At 42.7% G+C, this 22,990-nt stretch overlaps 1 protein-coding gene across 2 annotated transcripts in view; it reads left to right on the top strand.

Moving 5' to 3' along the window:
* The first annotated feature begins 5,963 nt into the window (after positions 1–5,963).
* Skap1 (src kinase associated phosphoprotein 1) overlaps positions 5,964–22,990 on the top strand; it is a 315,747-nt gene continuing 298,720 nt past the window's right edge. For both annotated transcript variants that reach the window (XM_017799420.2, XM_017799421.1), the window contains exon 1: positions 5,964–6,026. In XM_017799420.2, the coding sequence (XP_017654909.1) occupies positions 5,981–6,026 (46 nt within the window). In that variant the 5' untranslated portion in view covers positions 5,964–5,980. The remainder of the gene's footprint in view (positions 6,027–22,990) is intronic.

Raw genomic sequence — 22,990 nt, 5'->3', positions numbered from 1 at the left:
AACAGCTGTCTCTACCTCCCATAGTTCTTTCTCTCATGTCTCTTCTGCCCTTTATGTCCCTTTTCCTATACTTCCCCAGGAAGTCTGGGGAAAGGGGTTGGCTCTGGGTTTGGCAGAGAGAAGACAAATACTGTATTAATAAGAAAAAAAGTCAGACAGACAGATAGATAGATGGTAGAGATGTAGATAGGAAAAACAAGAAATGGAAATTGAAATCATTCTAAAGGCAAGGAAGATTATCATATTTTGAAGACCTAAAGGGCACTCTGGGCTTATTAATTATTATTATTATTTGCATGTGTATGGTGGGTATGAATGCAGGTGCTTGTGAGGCACTGTGCATATGTAGAAATTAGAGGACACCCTTAGAGTTGGCTCTCTCTTTCCACTGTGGGTTCTGGGGATGGAACACAGGTGATCAAGTTTGTTTGACAAGCACTTTTACCTGCTGAGCTATCTTGCAGCCCAGAAATAGTTTCTTTTTATAAAATTGTTATTACTGTGTGTAAGTTTGTTCTAGAGGATGTTCATCAGGCAAAGGGATTACCACCCCCCCCACACACACACACTTTCTTGTATTGAAATATTTGGTCCTGCTGATTTCCTCCCTGATCCCAGTACTGCTTCTCTTTATATTTGCAAATATGGTGGTTCTGGTCAGATAACTGCAGTTCCTCCCAAGTATGTGTGTACATGCACAGCACAGATCAGAGCTTGTCTACCAGATTCTAAATAGTTACCTTGAATTCCACTGCTCCAATCCTGAATCCTAAGATCTGTGATGAACTGAAGAAGAAAGGGTAGAAAGGAAAGGGTTTAAGACATTTAAAAAAATCTTTAAAAATAACAGATGAAAGGATACCAAAGAAACCTAGTTCAACTTCAGAAACACTGATATTCCTAAATGATTTCCTTCTAAGTACTTTATTCCCCCTCTCCAAGAAATGGTTGCATCTTCATTTTGTTTTCCCAAGTTATCAAGCCTGCAAATATCCAGACTACAAAATTGGCCTTGGCCCCATCTGCCTCTTGTGCAGATTAAACACATAGACTGCCTGAACATCTAACTCAGAGAATATAGCCTCATCTGGCTGTGCCTGTCACACATTCTGAGTCGCTCCAACCCCCCTGTCAGATTCCCAAGAGAACCAATCAAAGATAGAAAATGTCAGAGTCAGCAACCTCTTTGGTCTTTGGGGGCTCAGCTGAGCTCATCTGTGCCCAAGGGTGATGTCTAATGTGGTCTCTGGAATGGGTAGAGTAGATACCAAAAGGGGGCTGTGTGAGGGAAAACAATAATAGAAAGATAAGACAAAGAAGAAGTTACTATTTAGATGGATTAACAGTGACTGCTTCACAGAGCTGCTCCCCAACCTCAGGCTGTAACTATCTAGCATAGGTATCATGTTCTGTAAGAACTTTGGGTCAGTACCAGGATCCTAACGCCAGTACAGCTTCTATATGGAAAGCCCTGGCCAGAAGAACACTGTCTGATCCTCATCTTGACTTTGACCCCCATAAAGATTTCTTTTAAACGTGTGTGTGTGTGTGTGTGTGTGTGTGTGTACATGTGCCCATGTGCATGTGTGCAGGCATGTATATGTTGAGGCCAGAGGTGAACCTCAGGAGTAGTCCATCTTGTTAATTGAAACAGGGACTCTCACTAGGACTTGGGGCTCACCGACTAGGCTAGGCTGGATGGCCATCAAGCCTCAGAATCTATCCATCTTCATCTCCCCAGTGCTGGGATTATAAGTGTGTGCCACTGTGCTGTGCTTTTCATACGGGTGTAGGGATCAAGTATGTGCTTGAGCAGCATGTACTTTATGTACTGAACAACCTCCCCCAGTCCCTATTTCTGTTTTCTTAAGACAACATTCATTGGTACCTGGCTGACCTGGCACTAACTGTATAGCCCAGACTGGCCTTGAACTCATGGCAATCCTCTTGGCCTTAGTAGCCTGATTGCTGGGATTACAAGTGTGTCTCACCATGCTCAGCTCTTTTGGATTTTGATTTTCTCTCGTATATTTTCAGCAGGTGAGCACCTGCTATGGAAATGTTCTCTGATATAATGTGAGAATGTGCCTTTGTTTCTGTGTTTGGTATGGCAGAGAATCTAGGCATGGAAGCTGAGATCATTGAAGTCACAAGTTTGTGAGCATGTAATAGAGCCCTCCTAAGTTGAAGGGTTAACTAATTAGCACCAGCAAGGCGTCTGGCAGGTGGCTGAAACCTTGCACTGCAAGGTCACCGAAGTGATGGAAGTAGTGTACCCATGTTAGCCTCTCTGTCTGTTTCCTCTGCCTTCAAGGTGGCATGATGCTTGGTTTCTGGGGCCGCACAAAGCAGTGAGCTCAGTTTTCCGCACTGACTACATGCATCATCTCTCTTTCTGCATCCCTTAATGAAGTGTGCAGCTCTTTTCCTCATTAGGCCGTAGCATTGTCAATAAAAGAGTCAATAAACCGGGTTGATGGGGTTGGGACCGAGAGGCTGAGATGCAGCAGCCACACACCCACAGGACAGACATCAGTACGTGTCGTGACCCAGTGTCCCGGGATCAATAACAGGCTCAAGATAAAGCCTCAGAGCCTGTGCTCCGTGGTCTCTTCCTCAAACCCGCTGCACCCAGGGTGGAGCAGTGCCCAGCAGCTCCTGCTTTGCTTGTAGTTGTTCCCAAATCACGACATTTTGGGTGCCAGATGCTTTTGTTTCTTCCTGATTGAGCCTCTTGGATGCCCCCATGGATGCATATTTAGTGAGTGCCCACCTGGCAAATGAACACATACACAGCATCTCCAAGTAACCCAGAAACCAACATGGGCCCCGTTTTCTGCACCTTCTGCCTGCTGACAGTGTGTGAGACATCCCAGCGGACAAGGCAATGTGTTTTCTGCGCGCCATTCCTGGCTGCTCTGCCTCTCTTTAGAGACCCTTATCTAATTACAAGGAATTTCAGACTAATTTTGTGGCCTCTGTTCCCAAGGACCTCTTATCTGTGCGGGCCTTGTATTTTAACCTTGTCTTTTGTTCCTTTAAGGGGTGGCAGCTGAGAAGGGGATACTAAGATCTTGCTGGAATTGGGGGATGGGGAGGGAAAGAAGAGGCAGGCAGACGGACCTGGAGTTTGTGTATTCTGCTCCATCCTCTGCCTGAGTACAGAGACAGCTGGCTGTTTTCTTCCATGACAGCCACATGGTACCCAGCCACACAGAACAGGACCTGGGCAGGGACTTGCCTGCTGCCAACCTTTCCAGATCTCTTTGATATTTCCGACAGAGCAGTAAAGGACTCTTGACTATCACGTTCTTGCTTTGCCTCTTTCCACCTTCTCTAAGACTCCTTGATGTGGTTTCCATGACTACCCCCAATCAGATTTGGCTTCCTGCGAAATTGGATTTCAAAGAAGGACAAGGCTTCAAAGGAATTTGTCCATTTAACAGAATGTCATTAGGAGTGAGGCTGACTGCTGAACCAGGGTCCTCCGATGATTAAAGAGGGGCTGTGCTCATGTGTGGAGGCAGGTTTCTGTCTGCAATGAGGAACCTCGATACAACATGACAATACCGTATTGGAATCTGCCAGTCACCACCACACATTACCCAACTTGTACCTCTCTCTACCTTCATTTCTCTAAACCCCAGAGATTCCTGGGGAAGGGGGATGCATGTAGAACACCTACCTGTGAATTTTTGCTTCACCCTAGGTAGGAGTGAGCTATGACTGGCAGTGAGGCCTGGAGTTCTGCCTTTTGTCAAAGAAGCCGTAAACATCTAGCCTATGTGGCTGACCATGCTACCCAGTGTCTTTAAAGACGAGGGGAATACTCTGATATCTCTCAGAGCCTAGAAATCTCTTGCTTGCCTAGAAATAGAAGCAAAGGCTGTCTATTTTTTTCCATTGCTGAAAGGGAAATCAAGGAGGTTTGCAGTAACATAGAGGGAAGACTTTGTCCCCCTGTTTTAATAACAGTTGTATTTTTACAAAAAGAAGAAATGTGACAACAGTACAGAGAGTGCCCGCATATCCTCCTTTGCTTTTATTATTTTTATTTTTGCTTTTTAATTTTTGAGACAGTCTCGCTATGTAGCTCTGGTTGACTTGGAACTCACTATGTAGACTAGGCTGGCCTCAGACTCATAGAGATCCACCTGCCTCTGCCTCCTGAGTTCTAGGATGAAAGGTGTGCCCCACCATGCCCAGCCTCTCCTTTTTAAATACGTAAGTACTTTAAAATGATTCCAGAGCAGCTACAGTCTTACCAGGGGAGCAGTGAGGCTAGGAACAATGCCCCAGGGTAGCTGTCACTTTGCTCTAGAGCCTGGAAGAGGTAGCCCAATCCATTACTGTAGTTTCCCAGGGTAAGAAGAAGAAGGAGCATTAAGGAGTGGAATTCCCCAGAGAACCACAGCAGCCTCTAGTCCTCCAGTTCAGTTTGCTGCAACTTGTAGGTGGGTCATGAGACTCTGAAACCAAGATACCATTCCTTTTTCAGGTGTCAGGATGTGATCAAAGCCACTACACCCCTTAAAAGATGGAGTCCCCAACCTTAAGACTGTATCTCCTGGGGGGGGGTTGGCTATCCCAAGTGACAGGCACTTTGCCTTGTTTCCGTGTGAACAGTTGCTTCTTTCTGCTTCCAATTCTTCTATGTTGAGATTTTCATTTCTCCTTAGGCTGCTAAAAACCTTTTACCTACCTCTTCATCCCCCCTCCCCCAGGAAGGACATGGCAGAGGTGAAGAGCGATGTAGGGGCTGCATTATACAGGAGCCTAGGTTAGATCATTTTCATCTAGAAATTCCTCCTACCCCTTCAAAGTCTGCTCTGGTGTTCTGAGCTCATGTCAAATGCCACATGGCCCTTCCCTTTAAGCGCGCGCGCACACACACACACACACACACACACACACACACAGGCACTTTTCCTTATGTCCAGCCTCCTTCTTATATCACTCATGCCTCTCTCTGCCTTTTACATGGCAGCTGGCCTATTGTACTTATAAACTGTTTTGAGGGCAGGAGAGATGGCTCAGCAGTTAAGAGCACTGGCTGCTGTTCCAGAGGACCTGGGTTCGATTCCCAGCACCCACATGTCAGCTAACAACCGTCTGCAATTCCAGTTCCAGGAACTCTGACGCCCTCTTCTGACCTCTGCGGGCTCTGAAACAACACAAAGGGATTTTGTGTATGTCTGCCCAAGCTTACCCAGTAAGCGTCACTATCTATATCGTCAGTATCTACCACATCCTGGACTTGGGACTAATTGTACTTTAAGAGGGAGAGGGCAAAGTCTTGCAGTCCTGCCAATCACGTTCTCCTCCTCTGCTCTCGAAGGAAAGAGCTGTTTTCTTCTTCCTCAAATTTCTTCTCACAGACTTTCAGCCTCGTGGAGGGAAGGGCACTCGTCCCTCTGCGTATTGCTGTCCTGAAGCTCTGATTCTCCCAAATGTTGGTGATCTATATGATTGCCGGGCTTATTATTCCCTTTAACCAGCATGGCTTCCCAGAGATAGGGAGCTTGACCAGCAACTGAGAGTCTACATGTGCTTGACGGGGACTAAGTTCTTTCCTGAATTCTGCCTCTATGCTTCCCAGTTGAGGCATCACTATGGTCCCTTAAACCAGCCGCCCCAAGGTCAGCTGCTGTGTTTTAGATGGCCTCTCCAAGAGCTCTGCTTCTTTGGGGTGGTAGGAAATCTCTTGGTGGGGGTCACAGAGGGGCACGCCTTTGACCTTGCGTGGTGCACAGCTGGCCTTTCTGCTCGTCAGGGTGTGAGCACTGCGTGCACCTGCGCCCGGGTTCCCGCGCCCCCAGCCTGCTGCGCGCGCCGCTTCCTGAGCGCGCCCAGCCCGCGCCCCGCCCTGCAACTGGGCCCCGCCGCGACAGTGGAGGTACAGGTGCACTAGACCACCCGCCGCCGTCGGAGCAGGTCCCCTCTCCCACCTCCCGCTGCGGCCTCCCTCCCGCCGCGCCAAATGCAGGCCGTCGCCCTCCCCGAGGAGATCCGTTGGCTCTTGGAAGGTAACGCCCTGGCGCAGTCCCAGCCCTGTGCGCCTGTGCCTCTGGAAGGTCCCTTCAGTGCTGGGCTGAAGACAGGATAGGATACCCCGGGACAGCCCAAGCCCAGACAGACCTTTCAGCCCCATCCCTCCCCTAACATAACCTTGAGGCTTCCAGAGTCTGCAGCCCCCCTCAAAGCCAGGCTTCCATCCTCCTACTTCAGGGTCCCTGGAACTCCCTTGAGTTACACACTTTCTTTTTCTAGTCGTCTACACCCATCCACATCACTCCCAGGCCTCTAAACCCCTACAGACCATACTCCTGGTACCCCCTGCTACCTGGCCTGATCTTTAACATGTCTTTCTCCCAAGGAACCCCAGAGGTTTGGGCTTCCTCCTCCCCAGCCCTGACCTCCTCACTTCACAGAAGACCTGGCCTTTCAGGGGCAAAGGTCTCTGAGGCTCTCAAGGGGGCTCTGTGAAGATTTAGGGGTCTTAGGGACAAGCCTAGTGCTTAGGTGACTTCTTACCAGTACTGAAACCCAAGGCTTCCTTACCAGCCTGTGGACTTCTAGGGATGGTACCCACCCAAGGAAGCTTCAGAGTTTGCCACTTCTTTTCCTTTCTTGAAGTGTCCCACTGTGATGGTTTCACCCTCAAACTATGGTGTCTAAGCAGTCCTTCAAAGAGTTAAGGCCACACTCTCTAACACTCAACACATACTCCTAACTCTGGAAAAGATTTCCCTGATGGACAATATCATCTGCTTGGCTCACACAGCAAAAGTCATTTTTTTACTTGTTTTTGTATAACTGACCTTCCAGAGAGGACAGAGGCCTGGAATCTGCAGCTGTATAAGTGTCTCAAGAGGAACCGGTTGAGAATTAAGCCTTTTGGCATCTACGTGACATATTTGGCACATATTTAACAGATGGCCTGCTTTGGGCAGGTCATGGTTTTGGCAAGCTGTATTCTTCCCAGTTTCTCTCAATTTAATTGGTTTTATATCTCCATTTCTGTGTTATCTTGGTATAAATGCCACCTAATCAAGCATTTGGCAAGGCCTTTTGGTTTCTGTTTGTAGCACTGTTTCCATTCTGGATTGCTTCTCTGTAAGAGCTGTCAGCTAGGTATTTCTTTTGAAGTGAAGTTTCAAAAATCAATTTTTAAAAAATGATGTACTTATGTACTTATTTTTATTTTATGTATATGGATGGATGGATATGTATGTGTGCCCAGTGCCCACGATGACCAGAAGAGAACATTGTATCCCTGGAACTAGAGTTATAGACAGTTGTGAGCTGCCATGTGGATGCTGGGAACTGAACCTGGGCCCTCTGCAAAAGCAGCAAGTGTTCTTAACCAATGGGCCATTTCTCTAGCCCCTTCTGCCTCCTGAGTGCCCATCTTTGTTTTTTGTTTTTGTTTTTAAAGGATCTATTTTTTTTGGAGCTGAGGACTGAACCCAGGGCCTTGCGCTGGCTAGGCAAGCGCTCTACCACTGAGCTAAATCTCCAAACCCAGCATCTATTCTTTGTGTGTACGCATGTTGGTGCACATGTGCCATGGCACAGTTGTGGAGGTCAAAGGGTAATTTTTGGGAGTGGTTCTCTCCTTCTGCACTGTAGCTTTTGGGAATCCAGTTCAGGATGTCAGGCTTGGTGGTAAGTACCTTTAACCCACTGAATCATTCTCCCCTGTACTGAGGATTGAACCTAGGACTCTTATGCTAGTCAAGTGCTCTACCACTATACTGCATTGCCTAGTCATCTAAAATTCATTTTAAAATTAAACCTAAACTTTAGGAATAAATTTAAAGTTAAATCTAAACTTTAGGAATAGAAGGTTATTTGTGTGGTAGAGGAATGTCATCCTGGTATCTAAGGAGGAGGTGTTGGCTCAGTATCAGATTTGTGAAGTAAGGTTGTAATTGTCTTTGGTTTCTAGGAGAGAATGAACTGTGGTAAGTTTAATTCTACCCTTGCATTTAAAGACAGAAGTGATTCTTTTTAGTGGTGTCTGCCATTTCATGAAAGGAAACCCATTTTATAAGCTTGTTAAACGGGACTTCAGTTTTGTGTGCAGCCTTGGTAGAAAATTTCTTTTTATTTTCAGAGGCTTGCACTCCGTCGACATTTTTGATGTGCAGTTCTTTAGTGTTCAAAACTGACACTTTGGTAAACAACTCATTTTTGCACCTGCCACCTTCTTTTAGCTTAGATTATTTTCTTGTTAGCTGACTATTTTTAATTGAAGTCTTCAGATCTCCTTCTAAGGCAGAACCTTTGTTGCTGACAAGGAGAACAGGGTATGAATGGAGATTAATTGCATGTCACATACTTATGTATCAAACTTGCTGTGTCTTAACAATCTCTCCCGGTGCCTGGGTCTCTGGAATATACAGAGGAATCTGAGGTTACATTTTAAGGAGCTTCACCGGTTAATGTATTTCTTTAAGGCCATTTAACACCCTCCCCCCCTTTTTTTAAGCTTGCAGTTATGATCTTGAATCTGAAATAGAGGAAAATGTAAAGTGGGATCGAATCAATGATTCTATTGAAAAATGGTCAAAGAGTGTATTTTTGAAAGGTTTGTGTAATAATAGCAACATATTAGTTATGGGCTTTTATTTTTTTATGGAACATAGTCTCTAATGGAGACCACCAAAATTATTCATTGTTACAAATAATTTGTGGATATTAGAAATCCAAAATGGCCATCAGTTTGTCATCTGTTGCTGGTTACTTGTCTCCCCCGCTACACACTTTTTAAGGTTAACTGTTGACAATTAGAAAACATGTAGGTCCTGATCTCTGTATAGTCACTCAGTGGGAGGGAGTCACAGGATGTGAGAGATGTGAGTCTTCTGCTGCCACACATGGGGTGGAGTTTCCACAGTGAATTACTGCTTTCATAAACCAAGTCATAAGCATTTGCACAGTGATTTAACACTGGCCGTCACAGCCATAACTTAAGCATTTATTTATTTATAACCACGTAAGCATAAACAACAGGGGCATTTTTTGACATAATGTGTGTGCTTTTAAAAATAAAATATGCAAAGCATTGTGAAAGGTTTATACAAAAATTTTGCATAATGAAGATCTAAAATTAATTTTAAGTATAAAATTTTAAACATGGACAAGATCTCATTTGACACAGAAATCCCGCTTGCAGGAGTCTGTTACGGAAGTGAAAGAGCATGAAGAATACGTCAAGAGTTTATCCCAAGTGTGCATGAGTTGGGAAAAGCAGAGTGATAGCTCTGGGACTCATGGGTCATCCATCTTAGTTGGTATCCCTTGCAAAGAATGCGGTTAGCCTGTCTGTGGGTCTGTCTTAGTATGCAAAGTGTCCATGGCATGTTTCCAAGACTGAAAAAGCAAAATGCACAATAGTACATGTAATAGTTCGTTTTTATTTGAAAATGAAAAGCAAAAGCCAAAAAAGTCCCATATATCAGGTGTATTTGTATAAACCTCCGAAGTGGAGAGGGTGTATCCTAAGTTGTTAACAGCCTCCATTTGAGGGGGATGAAAGTTGGGGGTATTAAATTTTATTATATGCATCTTCATTTTGGCTGAATTGTGACAAAGACCATGCATTACTTTTGTAATCAGAAAAAAACAGGCAGTCAGGTTATTTGAAAGAAAAAGGAATAAACTAAAGACAAATAGAGCTCAGAGAGGCAAGAGTGTTAAAGGGCCATTAACTGTAGTTGTGATTATGCTTTTCTGTGTTTAGTCATGGGGGGGCTATAGAAGGTGTAAATTAAAAAAAATTTCTGTTGTATTTTTGGCAAATAAGAAAGCAGTGAAAAGCCTTTTAGAGTAACCAGGAAACAGCTTCTTCAGATAGACTGTCAAGCTCCCATATAAAAATAGGACCTAGTCCTGTATCAGCAAGCAAGCACCTTATAGATAAGCCAAAGGAAGGGCATCTTTTGCTTTATTGAAAGAGGGGGAAATATTCAGGTCTGTTTTCAAATAGTCAGGCTTCAGATGTAGAAGTTATCTTTCTGTTTTTGTTTTGTGATAACTGGGCTGAAAACAAAAGCAACAGCATGTTGGCAGTTTGCTAATCTTTGTTTCACAGATACCAAGGAAAGCAGTCTGTTCTTCCTGCTCATTCTAGTCCGTCTCTCTCTCTCTCTCTCTCTCTCTCTCTCTCTCTCTCTCTCTCTCTCTCTCTCTGTGTGTGTGTGTGTGTGTGAATGAATTCAGAAGCAAAGGAGCGAATATAAAGGAGATGGACTAGATTCTTCTTTGGTTCATAATTTTCCCTCTATGGTGGAATGCAATCTGATGACTTTATCCTGATTAGCTGATAGACACTCCACCCCCCAGCTGCCTACCTAGTACCTTGATGCCGCCTGGAATATGGACTTCAGCCAAAACAGCACCAGAACCCTGGCTGCATGTTGTGGCAAGTGCTGCCCTACCTGATCCTCATATCCCTGTGGTTACTTATTCTTAAATTTCCTTGGACAGAATCAAGCATTCATCATCTCCAACCATAAAGTCCGTTTGAGCATAGTAAAACTCCGGACTATGAGAAACTTGAAGGAGTCAGTTGCTTTGGATAGCAGTCTAACTTTTTTTTATTGCAAACTGTTTTTTGATCAATCATTAGGAACTTTTCTCGCTTCTTCAGCTAGCCAGCCTGGCATTCAACTGGACCTCGTTTGGCCTTCTTAAAATTTTTTATTTATTATTTTTGTGTGTATGTCTGCATTGCCTGCTTGTGTGTAAGTACACCCGTGTCATGCAATGCTTGTGGAGTCAGAAGAAGGCATCAGATCCCCTGGAACTGGAGTTACAGATGGTTGTTAGCAGCCATGTGGGTGCTGGGAATCGAACCTTTTCAAGAGCAGCCAGTGCTCTTAACTGCTGAGACATCTCTCCAGTCCCTCGTTTGACTTTTTAACTCAGAGTTGTTAGAGTGAATACCTGTTGTCAGGCTTTACAGCAATATATGGAGTTCTTTAAAGATATTTCTGCCATAGTTATTCCTGCCTGGACTGCCTCTGTTTGATTTATGTAGCCCCAAGACTTCATGTATAGTAGCCCATGGTATGTCTCTGAGCTATTCTTCAGCCTGCTTTGAATTTTTTACTTTTGCCTGTTATTACCTGCTTAGTTAGGCTGAAGCCTGTCACCATCCTGTTCCCTGTACCTGTGTTTTAAGTGCTTCTTGAACATCAGATAATCAAGTTTGCTGGTGCTATGTACAAAGAAAGCATCCTTGGGCTAAGTATGCTTAGTGGTACAGTACTTACCTTGCTTTCTGAAGGACCTGGATTCAGTCCTAGTATTTAGAAATGGGGAAGTGGCTATTTATTTACTTTTTCTAAGACGCTGTCTTACTATGTGGCCCAGGCTGTCCTTGAATTCAACAATTCTTCTGCCTCAGCCTTTCAAATGCTTAGATTACAGGCATGTGCCATCATGCCTGACTAAAAGTTATTTATTTAGTGTGTGTGTGTGTGTGTGTGTGTGTGTGTGTGTGTGTGTATGCCATAGCGTATGAGTGGAGGTCAGAAAACAACTTACAGAAGTAGGTTCTCTCCTTCCACTATGCGGGTTCCAGGGGTTGAACTCAGGTCATCAGGCTTGATGGCAAGCACCTTTACCTGCTGAGCCATCTTGCCAGCCTAGAGTGTCATTCTTTTTTTAATATTTTACTTATTATTTTTTATGTGCATGAGCGTATTGCTTGCATGTATGTAAGGGCACCCATGTCATGCAATGCCCACAGAGGTCAGAAGAGGATGTTGTATTCCCCTGGAACTGGAGTTATGGACAGTTGTTAGCCACCACATGGGTGCTAGGATTTGAACCTAGGCCTCTTCAAAAGCAGCCAGTACTCTTTTTTTAATATTTTATTTATTATTATTATTATTTTTAATATATTTTATTTATTTTATGTGTATGAATATATTGTCTGCATGTAGGTAAGTGCACCCATGTCGTGCAATGCCTGTGGAGGACAGAAAAGGCAGTCGGATCACCTGGAAGTGGAGTTACAGACAGTTGTTAGCTGCCATGTGGGTGCTGGGATTTGAACCCAGGTCTTCTGCAAGAACAACCAGTGTTCTTAACAACTGAGCTATCGCTCCAGCCCCTTATTTATTATTTTAATTTTATGTGTATGAGTATATTGCTACATGTATGTGAGTGCACCCATGTTGTGCAATGCCATGGAGGTCAGAAGAGGGCGTCAGTCGGGTTCCCCTGGAACTGGAGTCTCAGACAGTTGTTAGCTGCTACGTCGGTACTGGGAATCAAACCCAGGCCTTCTGCAAGAGCAGTCAGTGCTCTTAACCTCTGAGCTATATCTCCAGTCCCTAGCCAATGCTCTTAAACACTGAGCCATTTCTCCAGCCCCCAAAGTGTCATTCTTGATGAATAAAGTACCTAGACTTTTAGGCATAGGCTTTGTGGCATGTCTTTTGGCTGCTTAGTCCTTTTTTTGCTTGATCTTTGATACTGATTGTCTTTTAGGCAGGTGAAATTACTGGTCAGTTGAATTCTGAGTGGGGAGCTATGACTATGCTTCTCTTTAGTTCTTTTATGTTAATTTTTCTAATTATAAAAGTAATAACCCTCATTATAGAAAATCTAGATAACACAAGTTATACAATCACCTATAGCCAACAATTGTTAAATTTCCATGTACTCCATGTATTTCTTTCAATAGATAGATAAGATTGTTTCTATTAGAAAATATCAAAGGAACAGTAGGAAATTATTTATTGATTTGAAGATAATTCTAGGAGCAAGAGGCTATTTCAGCCTTCTCTTAAGCTTTCATTATTTTTAGCTAACATTTTTTTCTAGCTAAAGTGAACATGTTTAGTTTATGTTGTAGATTCTTTACTCTGATTGCTATAAAGCAGTGAAAACCTTAGAGACAGGTGATGCCCCTCGAGGATGGAAATGGAAACCTATGAGAGAATAGGAAAGGTTTGCTGGGATTATAGAGGAGAGGAAAGGAAACCAAGGGAAGAAGAGGCTGCCAAGAGCCCATCCCAGGCTATTGGCACTGATGGTGCTGGACACAGGGTAGGGATTTATGTGCACTATGAGCGCACGTCCAACAGGAACATCCTTTATAGTATTGGCCATGTGCTCCCAACTCGTCATGCAAACCAAAACAGTTTCCTGGGACACAGAAGAAACGTTGCATTCCAGGGTATCTGATGTTTTGCATATTTAATTAAATCTCACAATTATCCCTTTAAGTCACACATTACTGTTTCATAGAAGAAACTAGACTAGCTGGTGACCCAACTTCTGTAAAGTCTCATGATAGCCTTTGGGAGAAACAAAAACAGTAATTCCTGATTCCTTGTTATAGGCACATGGAAGCTATCAGACCAGTAAAATTTCTGCAGTTACTCTTAAATATCCTAGTAAAATCAAATCTCTAAAACTTTAGTGTTAATTTCCCTACCTGTTTCCTGGAAGCCTTCATGGGAACCTTGTCTATTTACATTAACAGAAGTACCATAGTGGGGGAAATGACCTTCACTTTGTTAAGAACTTGTTTTAAAACCTAATGTTAAAATTTTGACTTGGTAATTAATTGTCACTCTTAAGCACACACTTTGGCCTTTTGTTAAGAAGTAAAAGTTGCTGGCAAGGCTAAACCTACCAGCTTTATTTTTACTTGCAGGAAATCGTCAGCACACAATAGAGAAATTGTCAGCCTGCTCAGGTTGTGGTTAGTCTCAACCTGCCGATTGTTTCTGCTTCATGACCCTAAAACCATGTTGTGTTTATATTTTTAACTCTCCTTCTGTCTATTATAGGTGAAACATTGAAGATGCCTACAATGCTTCCAACACAGAGGAAACAAAACCCTAAAACTAGGCCTTTAGGTTAGGCTTTAACTAGTGGCCAGTCTAGACATCCATCAATAACACTTTTGCAATCTTCTTTTGAGTCTAAGAATCTAGCCCATAAAACTATTTGCATATGTACATGAAGAGGCGCAGATGGGGAGAGTCTCTGCAGCACTGAGGAAATAAAGAAAAATGAAAATATCATAAGTATCCATCAATACTATGGATATGTATATGTTGTGAAAGATCATGTAGCAGTTTACATATATGTACACACACAGATACATATGTAAGCAGACTGATTGATTCACATGGGAAAGTCTCTAAACCTGCTATGTTAAAAAGAGTTGCAATATAGAGTGTCTTAATTGATTCAAACTATTACAATACTGGTTTAAGTTATGCATAAATGTAAGTATCTATCACTGGATATGTTTTGGTAAAACCTGTATTATCTGAAGAGAATCTTTATTTTTCCATAACACACTAACATTAGATGTTAGCAATGTTAGGAGGAGACCCTAGATGAGGAATTTTTTGTCTGTGTTTATGTGTGTGAGAGTGTGGTGTATTCCTATTTGGTATATGCACCACATGTATGTGCATGTGTGAGTGTAAAGGCCATGGACAATGCTGGGTGTCAGGCTCTGTCACACTCCATCTTATCCCTTTGAGGCAGAGCTTCTCACTGAAACTGGAGCTAGACGGGAGGCCAAGAAGCCCCAGTAATCCTCCTGTTTCCACCTTCTGCATAGTGTGAGTGCACAACCACTCCTGGATTTTTCATGTTGGTGCTGGGATCCGAACTCAAGTCCTCCTGCTTGTGTAGCAAGCTCTCTCACTCAACTGAGCCATCCCTTCAGCTCCCCCTAGATGAAAATTTACACAGTTCATAAATGATTGTATCAAAATCATTAGTCTTCAGGAAGCTTTGTTCTTGGATACTGAGACAATTCTGTTCCTGAGCTCCATCTGTCTGATTACTCATATAAATGCTGAATAGTAAAATTAAACAGTGAAACTCAAAGATCCCAACCCTGAAAAAACCATCTGTTACAATCACCTAACCTATAATACTGCACTGAAAAACCAGAAAAGAACAAGCAATGAACTTGGAAACACAGGGAAATAAATATAAATAAATGTAGCAGAAATTACAGAATTTCTGTAGGGTGTAATGGCTTATAACATGAAAAAATTAGATTTGTGATAGTTACATCAATATGTTAAGAATTCTCAGATGATGGCAAAATTAAAACTTACCTTATTTTTCTTGTATTTATAATGATTAAAAACTGCTTAAGTACTATGCTTATGAAATTAGGTAAAAATATTATCTTAATAGCTGGTACTAGAATCCCTCTCAGGAAAAGAACTGTCATTGTTTGGGAAAATAACTTGTTTTGTTGTGTGGGGGTGTTGTGAAAGCCTAACCCACTAAACAGATAGTTAGGCTGCTTTTTTCATGTGGCAAGGAAAAGAATGTCTTTTAATTTTGCACTGCATACGATAAAGAGAGAAAATGGAAGAAGACTTAAAAGTCCTGGGACAAAGTTAGATGGAGGGCTAGAGGGTAGCTGCTAGCGGGGGTGACAGAACAGCGCTTAGGAATAAGGATACCTAATACTCAAATCGAAATCGTTTGAACAGCTGCTCTGTACACCCCCTCCTCATCACTCCCTGCCCCCAACACCACCAGCATTTCCAGTGATGTTTTCTATATTCATAGGGTCATCATGTGAGTGGACCTTGGTGGAAATTGAGAAAGAAGACAGGTCCAGCCCAGGTTTTCTCAACTTCAAAATCCTTGACAAATTGAACTGGATAATTCTTTGCCGTTGGGGTTGTCCTGAGTATTGTAGAGTTTAGCAGCATCTTTACCCTTACTAGATGCCAGTAGCACCTTCCCAAATTGTGACAATCAAAAGTCCCCAGATATGGCAGAGAGAATATGAATGCATCTCTCAACTCTCACCAGTGAAGCTTCCTCATGTAACAGATGGCGATTAACCCAGAAAGCCACAATTGGCCAAAGTGCAGAGAATAAGAGATTACAGAGTTTGTGTCCCTAGGAAGGATCTATATCAAAACTCTGCCACCCAGGGCTCAGGGACCATTCAGGAGGAGGGGGCAGGAAGACTGTAAGAGCCAGGAATAGTGGACCACAAGAAAACAGAGTTTTCTGGGCAGTTGGAAACATGTTCATATGAACTTACAGCAATTGTAACAGCATGCACAAAACCCATGCAAGCTCAAACCAGACAAAAACCCAGCATATATCTGGGGAAGTGGGTAAGAAGCCCCAATCTTAGCCGAGGAACTAGTGGCAACTGATCAGTGCTGGGGAGAGGGAGAGTTGGTCTTCTTTAAGGGAATGATGCTAGAAAAGCTGACCAGGCTCCAGTGGATAAACTCACACTGAGAGACATCTGGGTATATAAACATGTCTCAATGGGCCTTAACGTACATGAGAGAATACATGGAATCTGGTGGGGAGTGTGATGAGGGGAGCAGATGGGGAGAGGGTCTAAAGATAATTAAGATATACTGTATGAAATACACAAAAATTCAGTAAAAAAAGAAAGTCCCCAGATCTTGTTAAAATCCCCTGAGGGATCCCAGATTGGTAGCAACTGTAAACCTAGATAACTCAGGACAGAGAGTATACATAAAATCCGGGAACTTTAAAGGAATTGCGGCACTGAGAAGCATTCTCCTAGAAGATTACCCAGACCCTGACCTCTGTGGGCTTCCATAGCAGGAAGACCTAACCCAGAGTTCAAAAGGTTTGGGTAGTCTACCTAATATCTAAACTATACTCACAATGAAGTTAAAATAATCCTGTTATTTAAAAAATTTTCATAAATGGAAGAGGGAAATCACTTTTTTTTTTTTGGTCTTTTTGAGACAGGGTCTCCCTGTAGCCCCAGCTGTCCTAGAACTCACTATGTAGACCAGGCTGGCCTTGAACTCACAGAGATCCGCCTGCCTCTGCCTCCCGAGTGCTGGGATTAAAGGCATGCGCCACCACGCCCGGCAGAAATCACTTTAAAAAAAAAAAAAATTTATTATCTTTTAATTTTATGTGTATGAGTGTACTGCCTACACATATTTAAGTGCACCCATGTGGTACAATGCCTGCAGAGGACAGAAGAGGGTGTCAGATCCTCCAGAACTGGAATTAAGGACAGTTGTTAGTTGCCATGTGGGTGCTGGGATTTGAACCCCAGTCTTCTTCAAGAACAGCCAGTGTTCTTAACCACTGAGCCATCTCTCCAGCCCAGGAAATCACATTTTTTAAGACTTAGAATTAATGCAAAAATACCAGACACACACACACACACACACACACACAAACACACACACGCACACACAGACACGAAACAAAGCACTCTATAATAAGGTCAGGAGCCTGCATTTCTCCTGATACATGCTTAATCATACAAGGACAGATTAGGTAGGAGTTTTCAGCTGCTACCTCAAAGATTCTACAAAGCGAAATTTCAACTGAAAGATCAGAGTAGACAGGGGTCTCATGTAGCTCAGGCTGCCCTCAAACTCACTATGTAGCTGAGAATGACCTTGAACTTTATTTTTTTCTTTATCTTTTGAAAATTTCATACATATATACAATGTATTTTGATCACATCCACCCCCATCCCCACCAGCTCCTCCCAGACTCCTCCCAACTATGTCTTTCTTCTAACTAAATGTCCTTAAAAACAACAACAAAAAACCCCTTGGAATTCAATTAGTGCTGCCTGTTTATGTACACGAGTGTGGGGCTATACACCAGAGCATGGTCAGTCTACCAGGGGCTACGTCCCTGAAGAAAATTGACCTCCCTCCCAGCAGCCATCAGCTATTAATAGCTCCTCAACTAGTGGGGGGCCTCATGAGCCTCTCCCCCAACCTTGAACTTTTCATCCTCCTGCTTCTGCCTCCTGAGTGCTGGGATTACAGATTTGTGGAACCACATTCGATTACTCAGTGCTGGGGATCAAACCCAGTACTTTATGCATATTAGGCAAGCACTCTACTAACTGAGCTATATCCTCAGCCCAAATAAAACAACCTTTTTTTTTTTTTTTTTTTCCCGAGACAATGTCTCATGTAGCCCAGACTGGCCCCACTATGTAGCCGAGGCTGGCCTTGGACTCTTGACCCTCCTGTCTCCACCTCCTGAGTGCTGGGATTACAGGAGTGTACCACCATGGACACAGCTTGTTTTATTTCATTTTAACTTAAATCTAAATAGCCAGTGGCTACTATATTAGATGGCACAATTTAAATATCTGAGGTAAAATAAAGAGTTCAAGAATGAAAAAACCATGATACAACAAGTATGCAATCAAGTGAAGTTACAAAAATATTATAACTATGATTTTTAAAATTTGTTATTTTCATTTTATGTGTATGGGTGTACTGTCTGCATGTAGGTAGGTGCACCCATGTTGTGTGATGCCTGCAGAGGTCAGAAGAGGGTGTCAGATCCCCTGGAGCTGGAGTTGAGGACAGTTGTTAGCTGCCATCTGGGTGCTGGGTATCGAACCCGGGTCCTCTGTAAAAACAGTCAATGCTCTTAACCTCTGAGTCATCTCTCAAGCCCTATAACTGTGAATTAAAAATACTATATAAATGTAAAAATTCCCATTTCTTAAAATATAACATATATAATAAAAACATGAATAATTCTCTGGGCTTGAAGTTTTTCATCAGCAAGTTCACATTTTACACCAAAAGACTCAAAAGATATTCATTGTTAATATTGTTAACTAAAGGGACAGGAGTCCATTGTTTTTGATACACAAGGGTAAGAGTATAAAGTAGAATAAAAATAAGTTGGGCAGGTGAACAATGTGTAATGATTGTCTTAGTCTGTTGGGCTGCTATAACACAATGCTACAAACAGGGTAGTTTGTAAGAAACAAATATTTATTTTTCATAGTTTTGGAGTCTAGGAAATCTAAGACCAGGACACTGGCAGATTTGGTGCCAGGTGAGGGTCCACTCACTGTTTCACAGATGGTATCTTCTAGCTGTGTCCTTACATGGTAGAAGGGACAATTCAGCTCTCTGAGCCTCTTTTTCGTTTCTTTTAAAAAGAAGGATTTATTTTTAAAATTTATGTGTATATGTGTTTGTGTGAGTGAATGTTACTTGTATACAGTTCCTGAGGAGGCCAGAAGAGGGCATGAGATTCCTTGGAGCTGGAGTTATAGGCAGTTGTGTCTGTGTTAGTATATACTGGGTGTGTGTGTGTGTGGCATCTACAGAGACCAGAGGAAGGCCTCAGATCCCCTGGAGCTGGAGTGACAGGCAGTTTTGTCTGTGTTAGTGTATACCACATGTGTGTGGGGGGCCATCCACAGAGGCCAGAAGAGGGCATCAGATGCCCTGGAGCTGAAGTTACAGGAAGTGGTGAGCCACCTAATGAGTATGCTGGGAATCAAAGGTCCTCTGCAAGAGCAGTACATGCTCTTAATGGCAGAGCCATCTCTCCATCCCTAGAACCTGTTTTTATAAAGTCTGTAATCTCTCTCCTGATAGTCAGTTGCCTCCCAAAGGCTCCACCTTCTAATACCATTGACTGGAAATTAGGTTTCAGCTTGTGAATTTGGGAGGGACAAAAACATTCAGATCATAGTGATGACCTAAAAATACACACTAGCCAGTGAAAAACTACAAGTAGAAATAGCAGTTCACAAAACTGTACACATAGTATGTCCCAGCCATTAACGTATGTACATACAACGAAGACAGAAAGGTGTGGGAGGAGGGATGATTAGAGGAAGAGCCTGGGGATGGGGTGGCGAATAATAGCCAGTCAGCAGAGGGTTAGTGAACAGAAATGGGAATTAACAGCCAGAGAGAGAGCATGGGCATTTCTGGGATTGTGGCCAGCCAGGACAACCATTTCTTAAATAGTATCTGCAAGTACTTTGGGGATTTTTTTGCACAGAAGAGAAGGCCTGAAATACTAGCCAGTATTAAATTTCATAGAATTAATTTGGTGGGTCATTTTAACCTATGTTAACCCCTTTACCCACAGACAAAAAAATATCAAATATTTTCTCGGGTGTAATGCCAGGATAGGCAGAAATTTATACCATTATTCTTCTCAGAAATTCGAGTTCTGCTTTAGTAGTTCAAATACTTTTCCGCAATATCCCCTCTAGGAACACTTTTATTGGTATTTGGTTGGTGGAATTGTTTTCAACGGCGTTGGGTCATTCATCTTGCCTCCAAATGAAAGGTTGATTGTAGCAAACTTTTGAGTTTTAGAAACATATATCAACAAAAACCATTTGCAACTGTTAGGGACCACTGACTTAAGTATTTTTTTTTTCCTAGTGTGTCAGGAGCATTAGTTAGAAAACAGAAGGAAACCATATTTATCTTTCAATTGTTTGAAAAAAAATAGGACCCATAAAACAAATAAACAAAATAGTAGTAGCCCTGTAAATGGACAAGGTCAGAGAATTTGGGAAATAGCCAGAAACTCTTTCCAGTCCGTGAACCAGGAGGTCTTGGTGCATCCTGGCAGGTCTGAGACTTTTCCGGTGATCGTAGAGCTTCGGCAGGTGTTTGCAGGCTGTGAAGACCATGCTGCATCTCAAGGGTTGCAGATGCCTTGTTCCTTAGTCCTTTTTTCTGTTCTGATCTCTTTGCACAGATGTCTGCATGCTGAGGGAGGTGTTTGTTGTAGGGCAGGTGTGAATTATAACGAGAACATGCGTCTTTGCCAACGCTGTGTTTACCTTTAAAACGTGAGATGTGAAGTTCTTACGTGTTCACAGGTTTGCCTTCTAGATCATCTTCTTGCCTTCCTGCCACCTTCCTTTTCGCTCCTGACTTTTGTGTTTTGTTCTCCAAGTTGAAATTTTGTCAATCTCTAGCTTACCTAAATTCCCTGACTTCCAGAGACCTTTGCAAATGTCACTCATACTCCACCATGTCCCTTTTTTCTGTAGCTCATACCAGAGTTCTAATTGTGCATTTAAGTCTGCTGCCTTTGGTATAGATCCATCTTGCTCACGTTTTCAGTGCTCAGTAAATGTTTGCTGAAGAAGAGGTGCATTCAGACTTGGCATTGTTTATGGCAGGTGATTTATGTTGACATTTCTCTTTGGTGTGAGGACATGTACATCACATGGTGTGCTGGATAGCTTTGGTTGTCAGCTTGACACAGCTGGGAAAAGGAACCCCAATTGGTGAATTTCTGCTAGCAGCCTGGTCTGTGGGCAAGTCTGTGAGGCATTTTCTTGATTGTTATGTGGGAGGGCCCAGCCCACTGTGGGTGGTGCTACCCCTGGGCAGGTGGTCCTAGGCTGAATAAGAAAGCAGGCTGAGCAGGTGATGGGGAGCAAGCCAGTAAACAGTGTTCCTCGTGGTCTGTGCTCCAGGTACCCACCCTAAGTTCCTGCCTTGGCTTCCTTTGATGATGGACTGTGAACTGTAAGTCAAATAAACCCTTTCCTCCACAAGTTGGTTTTGGTCAGTGATTTTATCACAGCAATGGAAAGCTAACTAGGACACATGGTATTGCTCACACTCCCTAGCTGAAAGTAACTGGTGGCAGACCCTGTAAGTGCCAGGTCCTCCATGTAATGAACACTGTAATGTCAGAGGTACCTTGGGACACTTTTGGGCAGTTAGGGATGCCTTTGATGCTGAGTGTTGCAGTTACAGGGAGCACACAGCATCCTGATTGACAGATGTTATGTTTACAGAGGAAAAGTTTAAAAAAATTTTTTTAGTGCAAAGGATCAAACATTCTACCACTGAGCTACATTCCCCACAGAGTTCTTGATAGCAGCAGGTTGTTTGCTTAGTTAGAAAACTACCAGAGAGAATGGTGAAGACAGAGATGACATATTGTAGTTCTTTTAAAATTTCTTTCCTGGGGCTGGAGAGATGGCTCAGTGTGAGAGCACTGACTGCTCTTGCAGAGAACCCAGGTTCAATTCCCAGCACCCACATGGTGGCTAACAACTGTCTGTAACTCCAGTTCCAGGGGAATCCAATGCCCTCTTGTGACCTCCGTGGGCATTGCATGACATGGGTGTACTTACATGTAAGCAATACACTCATACACATAAAATAAAAATAACAAATAAAATATTTTTTAAAATTACAAAAGAAAAATAAATACAGTGCCTTTCCTGTTCAGTATTGTGTTCCAAGCAGGCTTGCTCAGGCCACTTTGGGTTATAATCACCATGTACAGCACTACCTTCTAAATTGAAGAGTAGAGATAGTGCTCTATAATTTTCTTTCCTTAATGTTTTTATCCAGTTTTGGTATTCGGGTTTTGCTGGAAAGAGTATGATACCGAAGATGCAGACCCTCATACAACCCTTCCTTCTGACTCTGTTGTGGGTTTTTGGCTTTTTCTAATTTTGGTTATATACTTCATCTAGTAAGCTTTGAGTGTGTTTGTAGAGCAGATTTTAAATAGCTGATGAGGCAGATGGAAGAGGTCATCTTTGTGTCCTTTTGTTCCTCTGAGTAGATGCTGCTGACAGGTAAAGCTCTTAGATTAATTCCTGAAGTATTTTGAGAGAAAGCCTTGCAAAAATCAATTTGAAGTAAAACTTGAAATGTCGTGATAAAAGCATCAACATTTCCTTCATAACATCACTGGGGGATATAACCTGTTAATTCATTTCAACATATTTAGTATGCAGATATTTTACTTGTCCAAATTTAATGAGGATACTTGTTGATTCTATATCAATAAAGCTGGGTGAAAAAAGCATTTAGTAGGAAGAGTTGAAGTTTGAAATGTGTGTGTGTGTGTGTGTGTATTTTTTTTATTTTATGTGTATGTGTGTATTGCCTGTGTAAAGGCAAGTGCACCCATGTCATGCAATGCCCATGGAGGACAGAAGAGGCTGTTGGATCCCCTGGAACTGGAGTTACAGACAGTTGTTATCTACCATGTTGGTACTGGGATTCAAACCGGGGTCTTCTGCAAGAACAACTGGTGTTTTTAACTGCTGAGTCCTTTCTCCAGCCCCGTGTGTGTGTGTGTGTGTGTGTGTGTGTGTGTGTGTGTGTGTGTTCTATAGGAAGAAAGTATGTACTTTAATATACCACATCTCATAGGATTTATTTTTTTCTTTCTTTTTCCTTTT

Source organism: Nannospalax galili, unplaced genomic scaffold (assembly GCF_000622305.1).
Source record: "Nannospalax galili isolate Female #2095 unplaced genomic scaffold, S.galili_v1.0 scaffold95, whole genome shotgun sequence".
Lineage (NCBI taxonomy): Eukaryota > Metazoa > Chordata > Mammalia > Rodentia > Spalacidae > Nannospalax > Nannospalax galili.
The sequence above is the reverse complement of the archived record's forward strand: the minus strand, read 5'-3'. Positions and strand labels throughout refer to the sequence as shown.